This window comes from Heptranchias perlo, chromosome 42, assembly GCF_035084215.1.
Source record: "Heptranchias perlo isolate sHepPer1 chromosome 42, sHepPer1.hap1, whole genome shotgun sequence".
In the NCBI taxonomy this organism is placed as follows: Eukaryota; Metazoa; Chordata; class Chondrichthyes; order Hexanchiformes; family Hexanchidae; genus Heptranchias; species Heptranchias perlo.
Window position 1 is genome coordinate 9,382,004 of NC_090366.1, and position 13,453 is coordinate 9,395,456.

General features: G+C 52.0%; 1 protein-coding gene across 3 annotated transcripts in view; it reads right to left on the reverse strand.

The window, feature by feature from the left end:
* The window catches only part of lipeb (lipase, hormone-sensitive b), a 146,969-nt gene extending 136,393 nt beyond the window's left edge, over positions 1–10,576 (reverse strand). For 2 of the 3 annotated variants that reach the window (XM_067975239.1, XM_067975235.1), the window contains exon 1: positions 10,473–10,576. In XM_067975239.1, the coding sequence (XP_067831340.1) occupies positions 10,473–10,548 (76 nt within the window). In that variant the 5' untranslated portion in view covers positions 10,549–10,576. Of the gene's footprint in view, positions 1–108; positions 349–10,472 lie in introns of those variants that run through there. The other variant, XM_067975237.1, reaches the window with a different exon arrangement.
* Positions 10,577–13,453: the final 2,877 nt, after the last annotated feature.

Consider the following 13,453-nt stretch of genomic DNA (forward strand, 5'->3'; position numbering starts at 1 on the left):
TTCTCAAGGGCAACGAGAGATGCCCGATAAATGCCAGCCTTGCCAGCGACGCCCACATCCCTAGAATTAATATATAAGGAATAGTAACTTGGCATTGTGTCACTTTACCTGCTGCGGTGAATCAGTGTAAAATCTCCAGGAGGAACAGCACGACTTTGCTTTTCAAATTGTCTGTGTGAGACAGCTGAACCCAACGGACACTGCCTCTGCTCAGACTCTCTGCCTCTGCTCAGACTCTCTGCCTCTGCTCAGACTCTCTGCCTCTGCTCAGACTCTCTGCCTCTGCTCAGACTCTCTGCCTCTGCTCAGACTCTCTGCCTATTCTTCCTCTTTTTGTCTCGTTGTTTGAACAAACTCCAAGGTTGTGCGCGTTCCTTTTCCCAGATAGCAAGGGTCCAAGGTCGGTCCATTATCTTACAGTGTTTCACACATACGCTCACACGCACACACACACACACACTCGCTCACACACACTCGCTCACACACACTCGCTCACACACACTCGCTCACACACACTCGCTCACACACACTCGCTCACACACACTCGCTCACACACACTCGCTCACACACACTCGCTCACACACACTCGCTCACACACACTCGCTCACACACACTCTCAGCTGTTCTTTATCTGGGAGAGTGATGGCCAACCCCTTCAGGGCTGAGACACCACGTACTGACATAGTCACGGGTATAAATGTACTGACTCGTATCCCCACTGTAACCAGATATACAATGTGCCCATCATACTCGGTTTTGACATCCACATTCACCTAACATTTGGATTCTCTCTCACACCCTCCTCCCTCTCAATCCATTAATTCCTTTCTCACAATCCCTTTTACGACACGTTGGGCACGATTTTAACTGGGAGCCAAAATTCAGCCGAGAACCCAGTCCAGATATTCGCGTGGGGAACCCGGATGAGTTTGTCGCAAGCTGCGATCGCAACTCAAGTGAAGGTGAGTATTTGTTGCTTCCGGGTTCGCCACGCGCCAGGCAGCCAGATTGACAGGCTGGCTGCCTGTTGGGAGGGAAAGGAGCCTCGAATGAGAGAGAGGGGGGGGGCGGAAGGGAGAGAGAGAGAGACCGTGGAAGAAATCAGAGGGGTAGGGGGAGGTGGGGTACGTGGACGACATTGGGTGGGCCTTGGAGAAGATCGGGGGGGGGGGGGGGGGGCGGGTCCGCCGTCAGGGGGGGTATCGGCCGATTGCGGGGTCATGTTGCGCCAGGTGAGCTTGTTGGGCCTGGATGAAGCACTCCTGCTCCTCCAGGCCCACTAGCTGTGCAATAAAGGCCCTCGCCTCATGGATCCGGCCCTTCCCGCCTGCTTTCACCTGACGTGAATCGGAAGCGATGGGAAACCCAAACAGGTAAGGTTAAAGTTGTTTTATTTTTGAAATACACAAAAAATTAAGTACCTCAACTATTTCAATGAGGTACATTGCCCCTTTAAGTATCGGCCCGCCAGCTTTAAGTGGGGGTGGGACTTCCAGGTGTCTGTTGTGTGCTCGCCTCCGAACATGCCTGGGTCAAACCCAGAAGTGGGCGCGCTGGAGCCCAGGGTGCGGTCCCGCTCCGAAAATCGACAATTTTCACTGCCCACCCGCCCCCAACCCACCTGTGCTTGGGGGTTAAAATTACCGCCGTTATCTTCTCACTGTTTCTCATTTCGTCTCTTCACCTTTCTCACGTTCCCTCTCACTTTCCTTCCCGCGCAATCTTCCCTGCCTCTCAGTCTCCATTATCTTCATCTCGCAACACCTTGTTTCCCCCTCTCTCCAATCTCTCTCCTTCCCCCTCTCTCCAATCTCTCTCCTTCCCCCCTCTCATCCCATCTCTCTCAGTCCCCTTCTCTCCCCTCCTCCGATCTCTCTCCTTCCCCCTCTCTCCAATCTCTCTCCTTCCCCCTCTCTCCAATCTCTCTCCTTCCCCCCTCTCATCCCATCTCTCTGTCCCCTTCTCTCCCCTCCTCCGATCTCTCTCCTTCCCCCCCTCATCCCCTGTCTCTCTCAGTCCCCTTCTCTCCCCTCCTCCAATCTCTCTCCTTCCCCCCCTCATCCTCTGTCTCTCTCAGTCCCCTTCTCTCCCCTCCTCCAATCTCTCTCCTTCCCCCTCTCTCCAATCTCTCTCCTTCCCCCCTCTCATCCCGTCTCTCTCAGTCCCCTTCTCTCCCCTCCTCCGATCTCTCTCCTTCCCCCCCTCATCCCCTGTCTCTCTCAGTCCCCTTCTCTCCCCTCCTCCAATCTCTCTCCTTCCTTCCTCTCATCCTGTCTCTCTCAGTCCCCTTCTCTCCCCCTCTCCTTCGCTCCTCTCTCCAATCTCTCTCCTTCCCCCCCTCTCATCCCCTGTCTCTCTCAGTCCCCTTCTCTCTCATTCCCCTTTCATTTCTCAGTTCTCCTCTCTTCCCCCCATCTCTCTTGTTCCCCCTCTCATCCCCTGTCTCTCTCAGTCCCCTTCTCTCCCCTCCCCCAATCTCTCTTGATCTACATCCCTCTCTCAGTCTTTGTGCCTTAGTCCACTTCTCCTTCCCGTCTCTCTCGGTCCCAGTCTCTCCCCCACCTAAGTCCCCCTTCCTCCCAATCTCCTGGTCCCCTAACTCCTGATCTCTCTCAGTCCCCCTTCCTCCACCCCTATCCCTCTGCCTCCACCTTTCCCTCCCCCGTGATGCCGAGGGACTGTGCTGGTGCTGCGTCAGGAAGTAAGGCTGCCTGTTTAGGTCCCACATCAGGACGGAATCATATAGAATCATAGAATCTTACAGCACAGAAGGAGGCCATTCGGCCCATCGAGCCTGTGCCGGCTCTTTGAAAGAGCTGTCCCATTTAGTCCCACACCCCAGCTTTTTCCCCATGACCCTGCAAATTAGTCCTCCTCAAGTACATGTCCAATTGCCTTTTGAAAGTTCCTATGGCATCTGCTTCCACCGCCCTTTCAGGGAGTGCGCTCCAGATCACACCCTCCACGTGAAAAAAATTCTCCTCATTTCCCCTCGAGTTCTTTTGCCAATTATTTTAAATCAATGACCTCTGGATACCAACCCACTTGCCCCAAAGGAAACAGTTTCTCCCTACTTGCTCTATCAAAACCCCTCATGATTTTCAACACCTCTGTTAAATCTCTCCTTAACCTTCTCTGCTCTAAGGAGAACAATCCCAGCTTCTCCAGTCTCTCCACATAACTGAAGTCTCTCATCCCCGGTACCATTCTAGTAAATCTCCTCTGCACCCTCTCCAAGGCATTTACATCCTTCCTAAGTGTGGTGCCCAGAATTGGACACAAAACTCCAGCCAAGTGGAATGAGTGGGCAGCGCAGCAAAAGAGAGCTTGAAAGTGGGAGATGTGGGCCAAGAGCCTCTCACTGGCCTCACCCGCTACAACAACAGGGCTATGGGGAGAGAGCGGGGCAGTGGGATTAGTTTGGGATTGATACAGGGCTATGGGGAGAGAGCGGGGCAGTGGGATTAGTTTGGGATTGATACAGGGCTATGGGGAGAGAGCGGGGCAGTGGGATTAGTTTGGGATTGATACAGGGCTATGGGGAGAGAGCGGGGCAGTGGGAGTAGTTTGGGATTGATACAGGGCTATGGGGAGAGAGCGGGGCAGTGGGATTAGTTTGGGATTGATACAGGGCTATGGGGAGAGAGCGGGGCAGTGGGATTAGTTTGGGATTGATACAGGGCTAAGGGGAGAGAGTGGGGCAGTGGGATTAGTTTGGGATTGATACAGGGCTATGGGGAGAGAGCGGGGCAGTGGGATTAGTTTGGGATTGATACAGGGCTATGGGGAGAGAGCAGGGCAGCGGGATTAGTTTGGGATTGATACAGGGCTATGGGGAGAGAGCGGGGCAGTGGGATTAGTTTGGGATTGATACAGGGCTATGGGGAGAGAGCGGGGCAGTGGGATTAGTTTGGGATTGATACAGGGCTATGGGGAGAGAGCGGGGCAGTGGGATTAGTTTGGGATTGATACAGGGCTATGGGGAGAGAGCGGGGCAGCGGGATTAGTTTGGGATTGATACAGGGCTATGGGGAGAGAGCGGGGCAGTGGGATTAGTTTGGGATTGATACAGGGCTATGGGGAGAGAGCGGGGCAGTGGGATTAGTTTGGGATTGATACAGGACTATGGGGAGAGAGCGGGGCAGTGGGATTAGTTTGGGATTGATACAGGGCTATGGGGAGAGAGCGGGGCAGTGGGAGTAGTTTTGGGATTGATACAGGGCTATGGGGAGAGAGCGGGGCAGTGGGATTAGTTTGGGATTGATACAGGGCTATGGGGAGAGAGTGGGGCAGTGGGAGTAGTTTTGGGATTGATACAGGGCTATGGGGAGAGAGTGGGGCAGTGGGAGTAGTTTTGGGATTGATACAGGGCTATGGGGAGAGAGTGGGGCAGTGGGAGTGAAAGAGGGGGATGGGGGCCAAGAGCCTTTCACTGGCCTCACCCGCTACATGAACTGACCGGGCCCTGTGCCTCGCGCTGCAAACACAAACCTAGTTCTATTGCTGCTGAGGGGACAGATCTTACTGAGTGTTCAATCTGTATTTCTGAGCAGGGAGCAGTAATGGTAGGCTGTGGGCGTAACAATGAAAAACGATGATATGGATAAGGAGAGCTGGAGGGAATCAATATGCCAGATCCTGAACGCGGGCTATTATCAGAATCAACAACAACAACTTGCATTTATATAGCGCCTTCAACCAAGTAAAACGTCCCAAGGCGCTTCACAGGAGCGATTATCAAACACAATTTGACACCGAGCCACATAAGGAGATATTAGGACAGGTGACCAAAAGCTTGGTCAAAGGGATAGGTTTTAAGGAGCGTCTTAAAGGAGAGAGAGGTAGAGAGTAGGAGAGGTTTAGGGAGGGAGTTCCAGAGCTTAGGGTCTAGGCGGCTGAAGGCACAGCCGCCAATGGTGGAGCGATTAAAATCGGGGATGGGCAAGAGGCCAGAATTGGAGGAGAGAGTTAGGATACGGGCAACAGAGTTTTAGATCGGAGCTCAAGGGTACCCAATGACAGTCACTGACCCTACTGTCCCCAGGTACTGTACCCAGTCAATGAGGCATTGACCCTACAGTCTCCATGTACTGTACCCAGTCAATGACAGTAATTGACCCTACATTCTTAGGTACTGTACCCAGTCAATGACAGTAATTGACCCTACAGTCTTCAGGTACTGTACCTAGTCAATGACAGTAATTGACCTTACAGTCTTCAGGTACTGTACCTAGTCAATGACAGTCATTGACCTTACAGTCTTCAGGTACTGTACCTAGTCAATGACAGTCACTGACCCCACAGTCTCCAGGTACTGTACCCAGTCAATGACAGTCACTGACCCTACAGTCTCCAGGTACTGTACCCAGTCAATGACAGTCACTGACCCTACAGTCTCCAGGTACTGTACCCAGTCAATGAGTCATTGACCCTACAGTCTCCATGTACTGTACCCAGTCAACGACAGTAATTGACCCTACATTCTTAGGTACTGTACCCAGTCAATGACAGTCACTGGCCCAACAGTCTCCAGGTACTATGACAGTCACTGACCTTACAGTCTCCAGGTACTGTACCAAGTCAATGACAGTCACTGACCCTACAGTCTCCAGGTATTGTACCCAGTCAATGACAGTCACTGACCCTTCAGTCTCCAGGTACTGTACCCAGTCAATGACAGTCACTGACCCTTCAGTCTCCAGGTACTGTACCCAGTCAATGACAGTCACTGACCCTACAGTCTCCAGGTACTGTACCCAGTCAATGACAGACACTGACCCTACAGTCTCCAGGTACTGCCCAATGAATGACAGTTACTGAGCTTGCAGTCTCAAGGAACTGTACTTAGTCAATGACAGTCACTGACCCTACAGTCTTCTGGTACTGTACCCAGTCAATGAAAGTCACTGACCCTACAGTCTCTAGGTACTGTACCCAGTGAATGACTATCACTGACCCTACAGTCTCCTGATACTGTACCCAGTCAATGTCAGTCACTGACCCTACAGTCTCCAGGTACTGTACCCAGTCAATGACAGTTACTGACCCTACAGTCTCCAGGTACTGTACCCAGTCAATGACAGTCACTGACCCTACAGTCTCCAGGTACTGTACCCAGTCAATGACAGTCACTGGCCCTACAGTCTCCAGGTACTGTACCCAGTCAATGACTATCATTGACCCTACAGTCTCCTGATACTGTACCCAGTCAATGACAGTTACTGACCCTACAGTCTCCAGGTACTGCCCAATGAATGACAGTTACTGAGCTTGCAGTCTCAAGGAACTGTACTTAGTCAATGACAGTCACTGACCCTTCAGTCTCCAGGTACTGTACCCAGTCAATGAAAGTCACTGACCCTACAGTCTCTAGGTACTGTACCCAGTGAATGACTATCACTGACCCTACAGTCTCCTGATACTGTACCCAGTCAATGTCAGTCACTGACCCTACAGTCTCCAGGTACTGTACCCAGTCAATGACAGTTACTGACCCTACAGTCTCCAGGTACTGTACCCAGTCAATGACCCTACAGTCTCCAGGTACTGTACCCAGTCAATGACTATCACTGACCCTACAGTCTCAAGGAACTGTACCCAGTCAATGACAGTCACTGACCCTACAGTCTCCAGGTACTGTACCCAGTCAATGACAGTCACTGACCCTACAGTCTCCAGGTACTGTACCCAGTCAATGACAGTCACTGACCCTACAGTCTCCAGGTACTGTACCCAGTCAATGACAGTTTTGCAGATGATCTTGTCATTATCTTATTGCTGTTGGTGGGAGCTTGCTGTTTGCAAATTGGCTGCCGTTTTTCTATATTCCAAAAGCACTTTGTTGGTTGTAATACGCTTTGTGACATCCTGAGGTCTTGAAAGGAGTTATATAAATGCAACTTCTTTCTTTCTTTAAGGCAGCCCGGAAAACAAAATGGATGCTCACGTCCCCCAAGCTGCTCTGCAGTGAAGTAAACAGTACAGTAGGTCGAGGGTTACCGAATCGCCAGCAGCCGCTGGACAGACGGTGGACTTGCCAGGTCACGGCCCTTTGGTGCAAGCGGGCCTTGAAGGAGTCCTTCAGTCTGCTACATACAGAACAGCAGCTCGCAAGAAGCGTCCCACTGCCAGGGGCCAGGCGTAGACAGGCCTTGAACTAATAGCACACTTAACCATTCGATACATAGAACAGCTGCTGTGATATTGGCCTTTGAGGAAACGCACCCCTCTGACATCTGGATCCTGGCACTTTTCCTGCCAGCCGGTGAGACGTAGGTTTCAGGAGAGCAGGGTCACATTCAGCGGCAGAGCAGGAACGCTCAGCTGTCTTGTATCACTCGATGATGTCAATGCCAGCAATTTCAGGCATGGGGTTGGGGAACCATGGAAGTTTAGAGCACAAGAGGAGGTAATTCGGCCCATCGTGTCTGTGCTGGCTCTATGCTAGAGCAATCCCAAACTACTCCCACTGCCCCGCTCTCTCCCCATAGCCCTGTATCAATCCCAAACTAATCCCACTGCCCCGCTCTCTCCCCATAGCCCTGTATCAATCCCAAACTAATCCCACTGCCCCGCTCTCTCCCCATAGCCCTGCATCAATCCCAAACTAATCCCACTGCCCCGCTCTCTCCCCATAGCCCTGTATCAATCCCAAACTAATCCCGCTGCCCTGCTCTTTCCCCATAACTGTGTATCAATCCCAAACTAATCCCACTGCCCGCTCTCTCCGCATAGCCCTGTATCTTCCTCTTTTTCCTTATATCCAATTCTCCCTTAAAGGATACCATGGTCTCTGCCTCAACCGCTCCCCGTGCCAAAGCATCCCATACTCCAACAGCCCTCAGTGTACAGAAATTTCACCTAATTTCTCTCCTCACTCATTTAATGAGAATTTTAAACTCATCATTGAGAAGAGGGGTGAGAGGAGACTTGTGTGCAGCATTAACTACCAGCATGAACCAGCTGTGCCGAATGGCCTGTTTCTGTGCTGTACATTCTATGTAAGAATAATCTTCAAACGTGTTTTGCCATGTAGAATACATCATTTAGTGCCAGACACAGTGAATACAAAGCAAAATGCTCTCAGAAAGGGAGAGACAAGAAGCTTCTTATTACTGGGTGAGCGGTGACTTGGTACCGGGGACCCAGTTAGTGCTTCTAAAGCAGCCCGTCACCAACAGACATCAGTTGCTGACCCATCTGTGCGGAGGCCGATCTGCTGAGAAATGCTAACCGCAATCTGTCCACTATCAGGCTGTGGAGAAGCTCGGCTAATGACACCGTGTGAGGCTGTCTGAACATTATATACACCGGAGTGTCGGGACAGCTCCAACGCGGTGCCGTTAACTGTCACAGGACTTATTCGGTGTGGTGGCGCTGACACTCAGCCTTAATCCAATACTCTCCAACTGCCTGTTTGTGTTGCCACAGTCAACAAGATGGCAACAGAGTTGGGAGGGACTTTGGAAACTATCTCCACAGAGCCATCTACTGGCCAAAGCCAGCACTGCACTGTGACAGTTGACATAGCAATTTACAATGGGAGATGTTGACAGGAAAGTGTCACCATAATAGGTCCAGTATCTATAATAGGTACAGGTACTGGTCTAATAACCCAGAGGCCAGGACTAATAATCCCTGGCAACCGGCCCCCTTCATCCCAGGTTTCCCTGGTAACCGGCCCCCTTCATCCCAGGGTTCCGGGGTAACCGGCCCCATCATCCCAGGTTTCCCTGGTAACCAGCCCCCTTCATCCCAGGGTCCCCTGGTAACCAGCCCCCTTCATCCCAGGGTCCCCTGGTAACCAGCCCCCTTCATCCCAGGGTCCCCTGGTAACTGACCCCTCATCCCAGGTTTCCCTGACTGGCCCCCTTCATCCCAGGGTTCCAGGGTAACCGGCCCCATCATCCCAGGTTCCCCTGGTAACCGGCCCCCTTCATCCCAGGGTCCCCTGGTAACTGACCCCTCATCCCAGGTTTCCCTGACCGGCCCCCTTCATCCCAGGGTTCCAGGGTAACCGGCCCCATCATCCCAGGTTTCCCTGGTAACTGGCCCCCTTCATCCCAGGTTCCCTTGGTAACTGACCCCTCATTCCAGGTTCCCCTGGTAACCGACCCCCCTTCATCCCAGGTTTCCCTGGTAACCGGCCCCCTTCATCCCAGGTTTCCCTGGTAACCGACCCCCTTCATCCCAGGTTTCCCTGGTAACCGGCCCCCTTCATCCCAGGTTTCCCTGGTAACCGGCCCTCTTCATCCCAGGTTCCCCTGGTAACCGGCCCCTTCATCCCAGGTTCCCCTAGTAACCGGGCCCCTTCATCCCAGGTTCCCCTGGTAACCGGCCCCCTTCATCCCAGGTTCCCCTGGTAACCGGCCCCCTTCATCCCAGGTTCCCCTGGTAACCGGCCCCCTTCATCCCAGGTTCCCCTGGTAACCGGCCCCCTTCATCCCAGGTTCCCCTGGTAACCGGCCCCTTCATCCCAGGTTCCCCTAGTAACCGGGCCCCTTCATCCCAGGTTCCCCTGGTAACCAGCCCCCTTCATCACAGGTTCCCCTGGTAACCGGGCCCCTTCATCCCAGGTTCCCCTGGTAACCAGCCCCCTTCATCACAGGTTCCCCTGGTAACTGACCCCCTGACCCCTGGTTTCCCTGGTAACCGGCCCCCTTCATCCCAGGTTTCCCTGGTCACCAGCCCCCTTCATCCCAGGTTTCCCTGGTAACTGGCCCCCTTCATCCCAGGTTTCCCTGGTCACCAGCCCCCTTCATCCCAGGTTTCCCTGGTAACCGGCCCCCTTCATCCCAGGTTCCCCTAGTAACCGGGCCCCTTCATCCCAGGTTCCCCTGGTAACCAGCCCCCTTCATCACAGGTTCCCCTGGTAACTGACCCCCTGACCCCTGGTTTCCCTGGTAACCGGCCCCCTTCATCCCAGGTTTCCCTGGTCACCAGCCCCCTTCATCCCAGGTTTCCCTGGTAACTGACCCCCTGACCCCTGGTAACCGGCCCCCTTCATCCTAGGTTTCCCTGGTAACTGACCCCCTGACCCCTGGTTTCCCTGGTAACCGGCCCCCTTCATCCCAGGTTTCCCTGGTCACCAGCCCCCTGACCCCTGGTAAACGGCCCCCTTCATCCTAGGTTTCCCTGGTAACTGACCCCCTGACCCCTGGTTTCCCTGGTCACCAGCCCCCTTCATCCTAGGTTTCCCTGGTAACTGACCCCCTGACCCCTGGTTTCCCTGGTCACCAGCCCCCTTCATCCCAGGTTTCCCTGGTCACCAGCCCCCTTCATCCCAGGTTTCCCTGGTAACTCACCCCCTGACCCCTGGTAAACGGCCCCCTTCATCCTAGGTTTCCCTGGTAACTGACCCCCTGACCCCTGGTTTCCCTGGTAACCGGCCCCCTTCATCCCAGGTTTCCCTGGTAACAGGCCCCCCCCCTGACCCCAGGTTTCCCTGGTAACCGCCACTCTCGCGTACCGACCTGCCGGCGCCGGGCCGCTCCCCTGGGCCTTGCTGCCGCTCTCCCCCGGGCTCCTCTCCGCTCCGCCTGACGCCATCTTCACGCTGAGATGTTGACAGCCCGGCCTGCCAATCACCGCCCCCGGCTGTCAATCAGCGAGTGGACACGCCCACCCGGCGCCGGTCCCGCCCACACGGCGCCGGCCCCGCCCACGCGCCATCCTCCCAATCAGGACAGGAACACGCCATACACACGCGAGGCCACGTGGGCCGAAGCCCGCCCCACGCCCCCCCCCACAACTTTGAACGTCTGCCAATCAGAACCGGGAGGGAAGGCTTGCTAATTTAAATATCCTCCCGCCCCGCCCCTCGCCTGACGCCGAGCACTCGCAGCCCATTGTGATGTCAAATGGAGTGAGAACCAATGGCAAGCAGCGCATTGGAGGGGGCGGGGTCTGAGGAGAGATGGGCGGGGCCTTCAGAGCACCCTTGGAGATGCAGCTCAGGAGGAGGCCACTCGGCCCATCGGGCCTGTGCTGGCTCTTTGAAAGAGCTGTCCAATTAGTCCCATTCCTTCTGCTCTTTGCCCAGAGCCCTGTAAATTTTTCCCCTTCAAGTATTTATCCAATTCCCTTTTGAAAGTTATTATTGAATCTGCTTCCCCCGCCCTTTCAGGCAGCGCATTCCAGATCATCACAACTCGCTGCGTAAAAGAAATGTTTCCTCATCTCCCCCTCTGGCTCTTTTGCCGATCACCTTCAATCTGTGTCCTGTGGTTATCAACCCTTCTGCCACTGGAAACAGTTTCTCCTTATTTATTCTGTCAAAACCCCCTCATGACCTTCACCACCACCTTCCCAAGGGCAACTAGGGATGGGCAATAAATGCCGGCCTTGCCAGCGACGCCCACATCCCATGAAGGAATATAAAAACAAAATGATTTTGAACACCTCTATCAAATCTCCCCTTAACCTTCTCTGCTCTAAGGAGAACAATCCCAGCTTCTCCAGTCTCTCCACATAACTGAAGTCCCTCATCCCTGGGGCCATTCTTGTAAATCTCCTCTGCACCCTCTCCAAGGCCTTGACGTCCTTCCTAAAGTGCGGTGCCCAGAATTGGACACAATACTCCAGCTGAGGCCCAACCAGTGTTTTATAAAGGTTTAGCATAACTTTCTTGCTTTTGTACTCTATGCCTCTATTAATATTAATCAGGAAATAGTCGGGGCATGTAATAAGGGAACAGCTATAATTATGGGGAATTTTAATTATCATATTAACTGGACAAATCAAATTGGGCAGAGCAGCCTTGAGGACGAGTTCATTGAGTGCATCAGGGATGGATTTCTTGAGCAGTATGTAACTGATCCTACAAGGGGGCAGGCAACCTTGGACCTGGTCCTCTGTAATGAGTTAGGATTAATTAATAATGTCCTAGTTAAGGATCCCCTTGGAACGAGCGACCACAACATGGTTGAATTCCATATCCAATTAGAGGGTGAGAAGGTTGATTCTCAAACAAGCGTACTGAGCTTGAATAAAGGAGACTATGATGGTATGAGAGCGGAATTGATTAAAGTGGACTGGGAAAATAGATTAAAGGGTAAGACGGTACATGAGCAGTGGTGTTCATTTAGGGAGTTATTTTACAACTTTCAAAATAAATATATTCCACTGAGGAAAAAAGGGTGTAAAAGAAATGACAGCCATCCGTGGCTAAGTAAAGAAATCAAGGATAGTATCCGACTAAAAACAAGGACATATAAGGTAGCCAAACTTAGTGGGAGGATAGAAGATTGGGAATTCTTCAAAAGACAGCAAAAAGTAACTAAAGGATTGATTAAGAAAGGGAAGTTAGATTATGAAAAGAAATTAGCAAAAAATATAAAAACAGATAGCAAGAGTTTCTATAGTTATATCAAAAGAAAAAGGGTGGCTAAGGCAAACGTAGGTCCCTTAGAGGATGAGACCGGGAAATTAATGGTGGGAAACATGGAGATGGCAAAAATGCTGAACAAATATTTTGTTTCAGTCTTTACAGTAGAGGACACTAAGAATATCCCAACACTGGACAAACAGGGGACTCTACGGGGGGAGGAGCTAAATACGATTAAAATCACTCAGGAGATGGTACTCAGTAAAATAATGGGACTCAAAGCGGATAAATCCCCTGGACCTGATGGCTTCCATCCTAGGGTCTTGAGGGAAGTGGCAGTAGGGATTGTGGATGCTTTGGTGATAGTTTTCCAAAATTCCCTGGACTCAGGAGAGGTCCCGGCAGATTGGAAAACTGCTAATGTAACACCGTTATTTAAAAAGGGTAGTAGGCAGAAGGCTGGAAATTATAGGCCAGTTAGCTTAACATCTGTGGTGGGTAAAATTTTGGAGTCTATTATTAAGGAGACAGTAACGGAACATTTAGATAAGCATAATTTAATAGGACAAAGTCAGCATGGCTTTATGAAGGGGAATCATGTCTGACAAATTTGCTTGAGTTCTTTGAGGATATAACGTACAGGGTGGATAAAGGGGAACCAGTGGACATAGTGTATTTAGACTTCCAGAAGGCATTCGACAAGGTGCCACATAAAAGATTATTACTTAAGATAAAAAATCACGGGATTGGGGGTAACATTCTGGCATGGGTGGAGGATTGGTTATCGAACAGGAAGCAGAGAGTTGGGATAAATGGTTCATTCTCGGACTGGCAACCAGTAGCTAGTGGTGTTCCACAGGGGTCGGTGCTGGGTCCCCAACTCTTTACAATCTATATTAACGATTTGGAGGAGGGGACCGAGTGCAACATATCAAAATTTGCAGATGATACAAAGATGGGAGGGAAAGTAGAGAGTGAGGAGGACATAAAAAACCTGCAGGGGGATATAGACAGGCTGGGTGAGTGGGCGGAGATTTGGCAGATGCAATATAATATTGGAAAATGTGAGGTTATGCACTTTGGCAGGAAAAATCAGAGAGCAAGTTATTTTCTTAATGGCGAGAGACT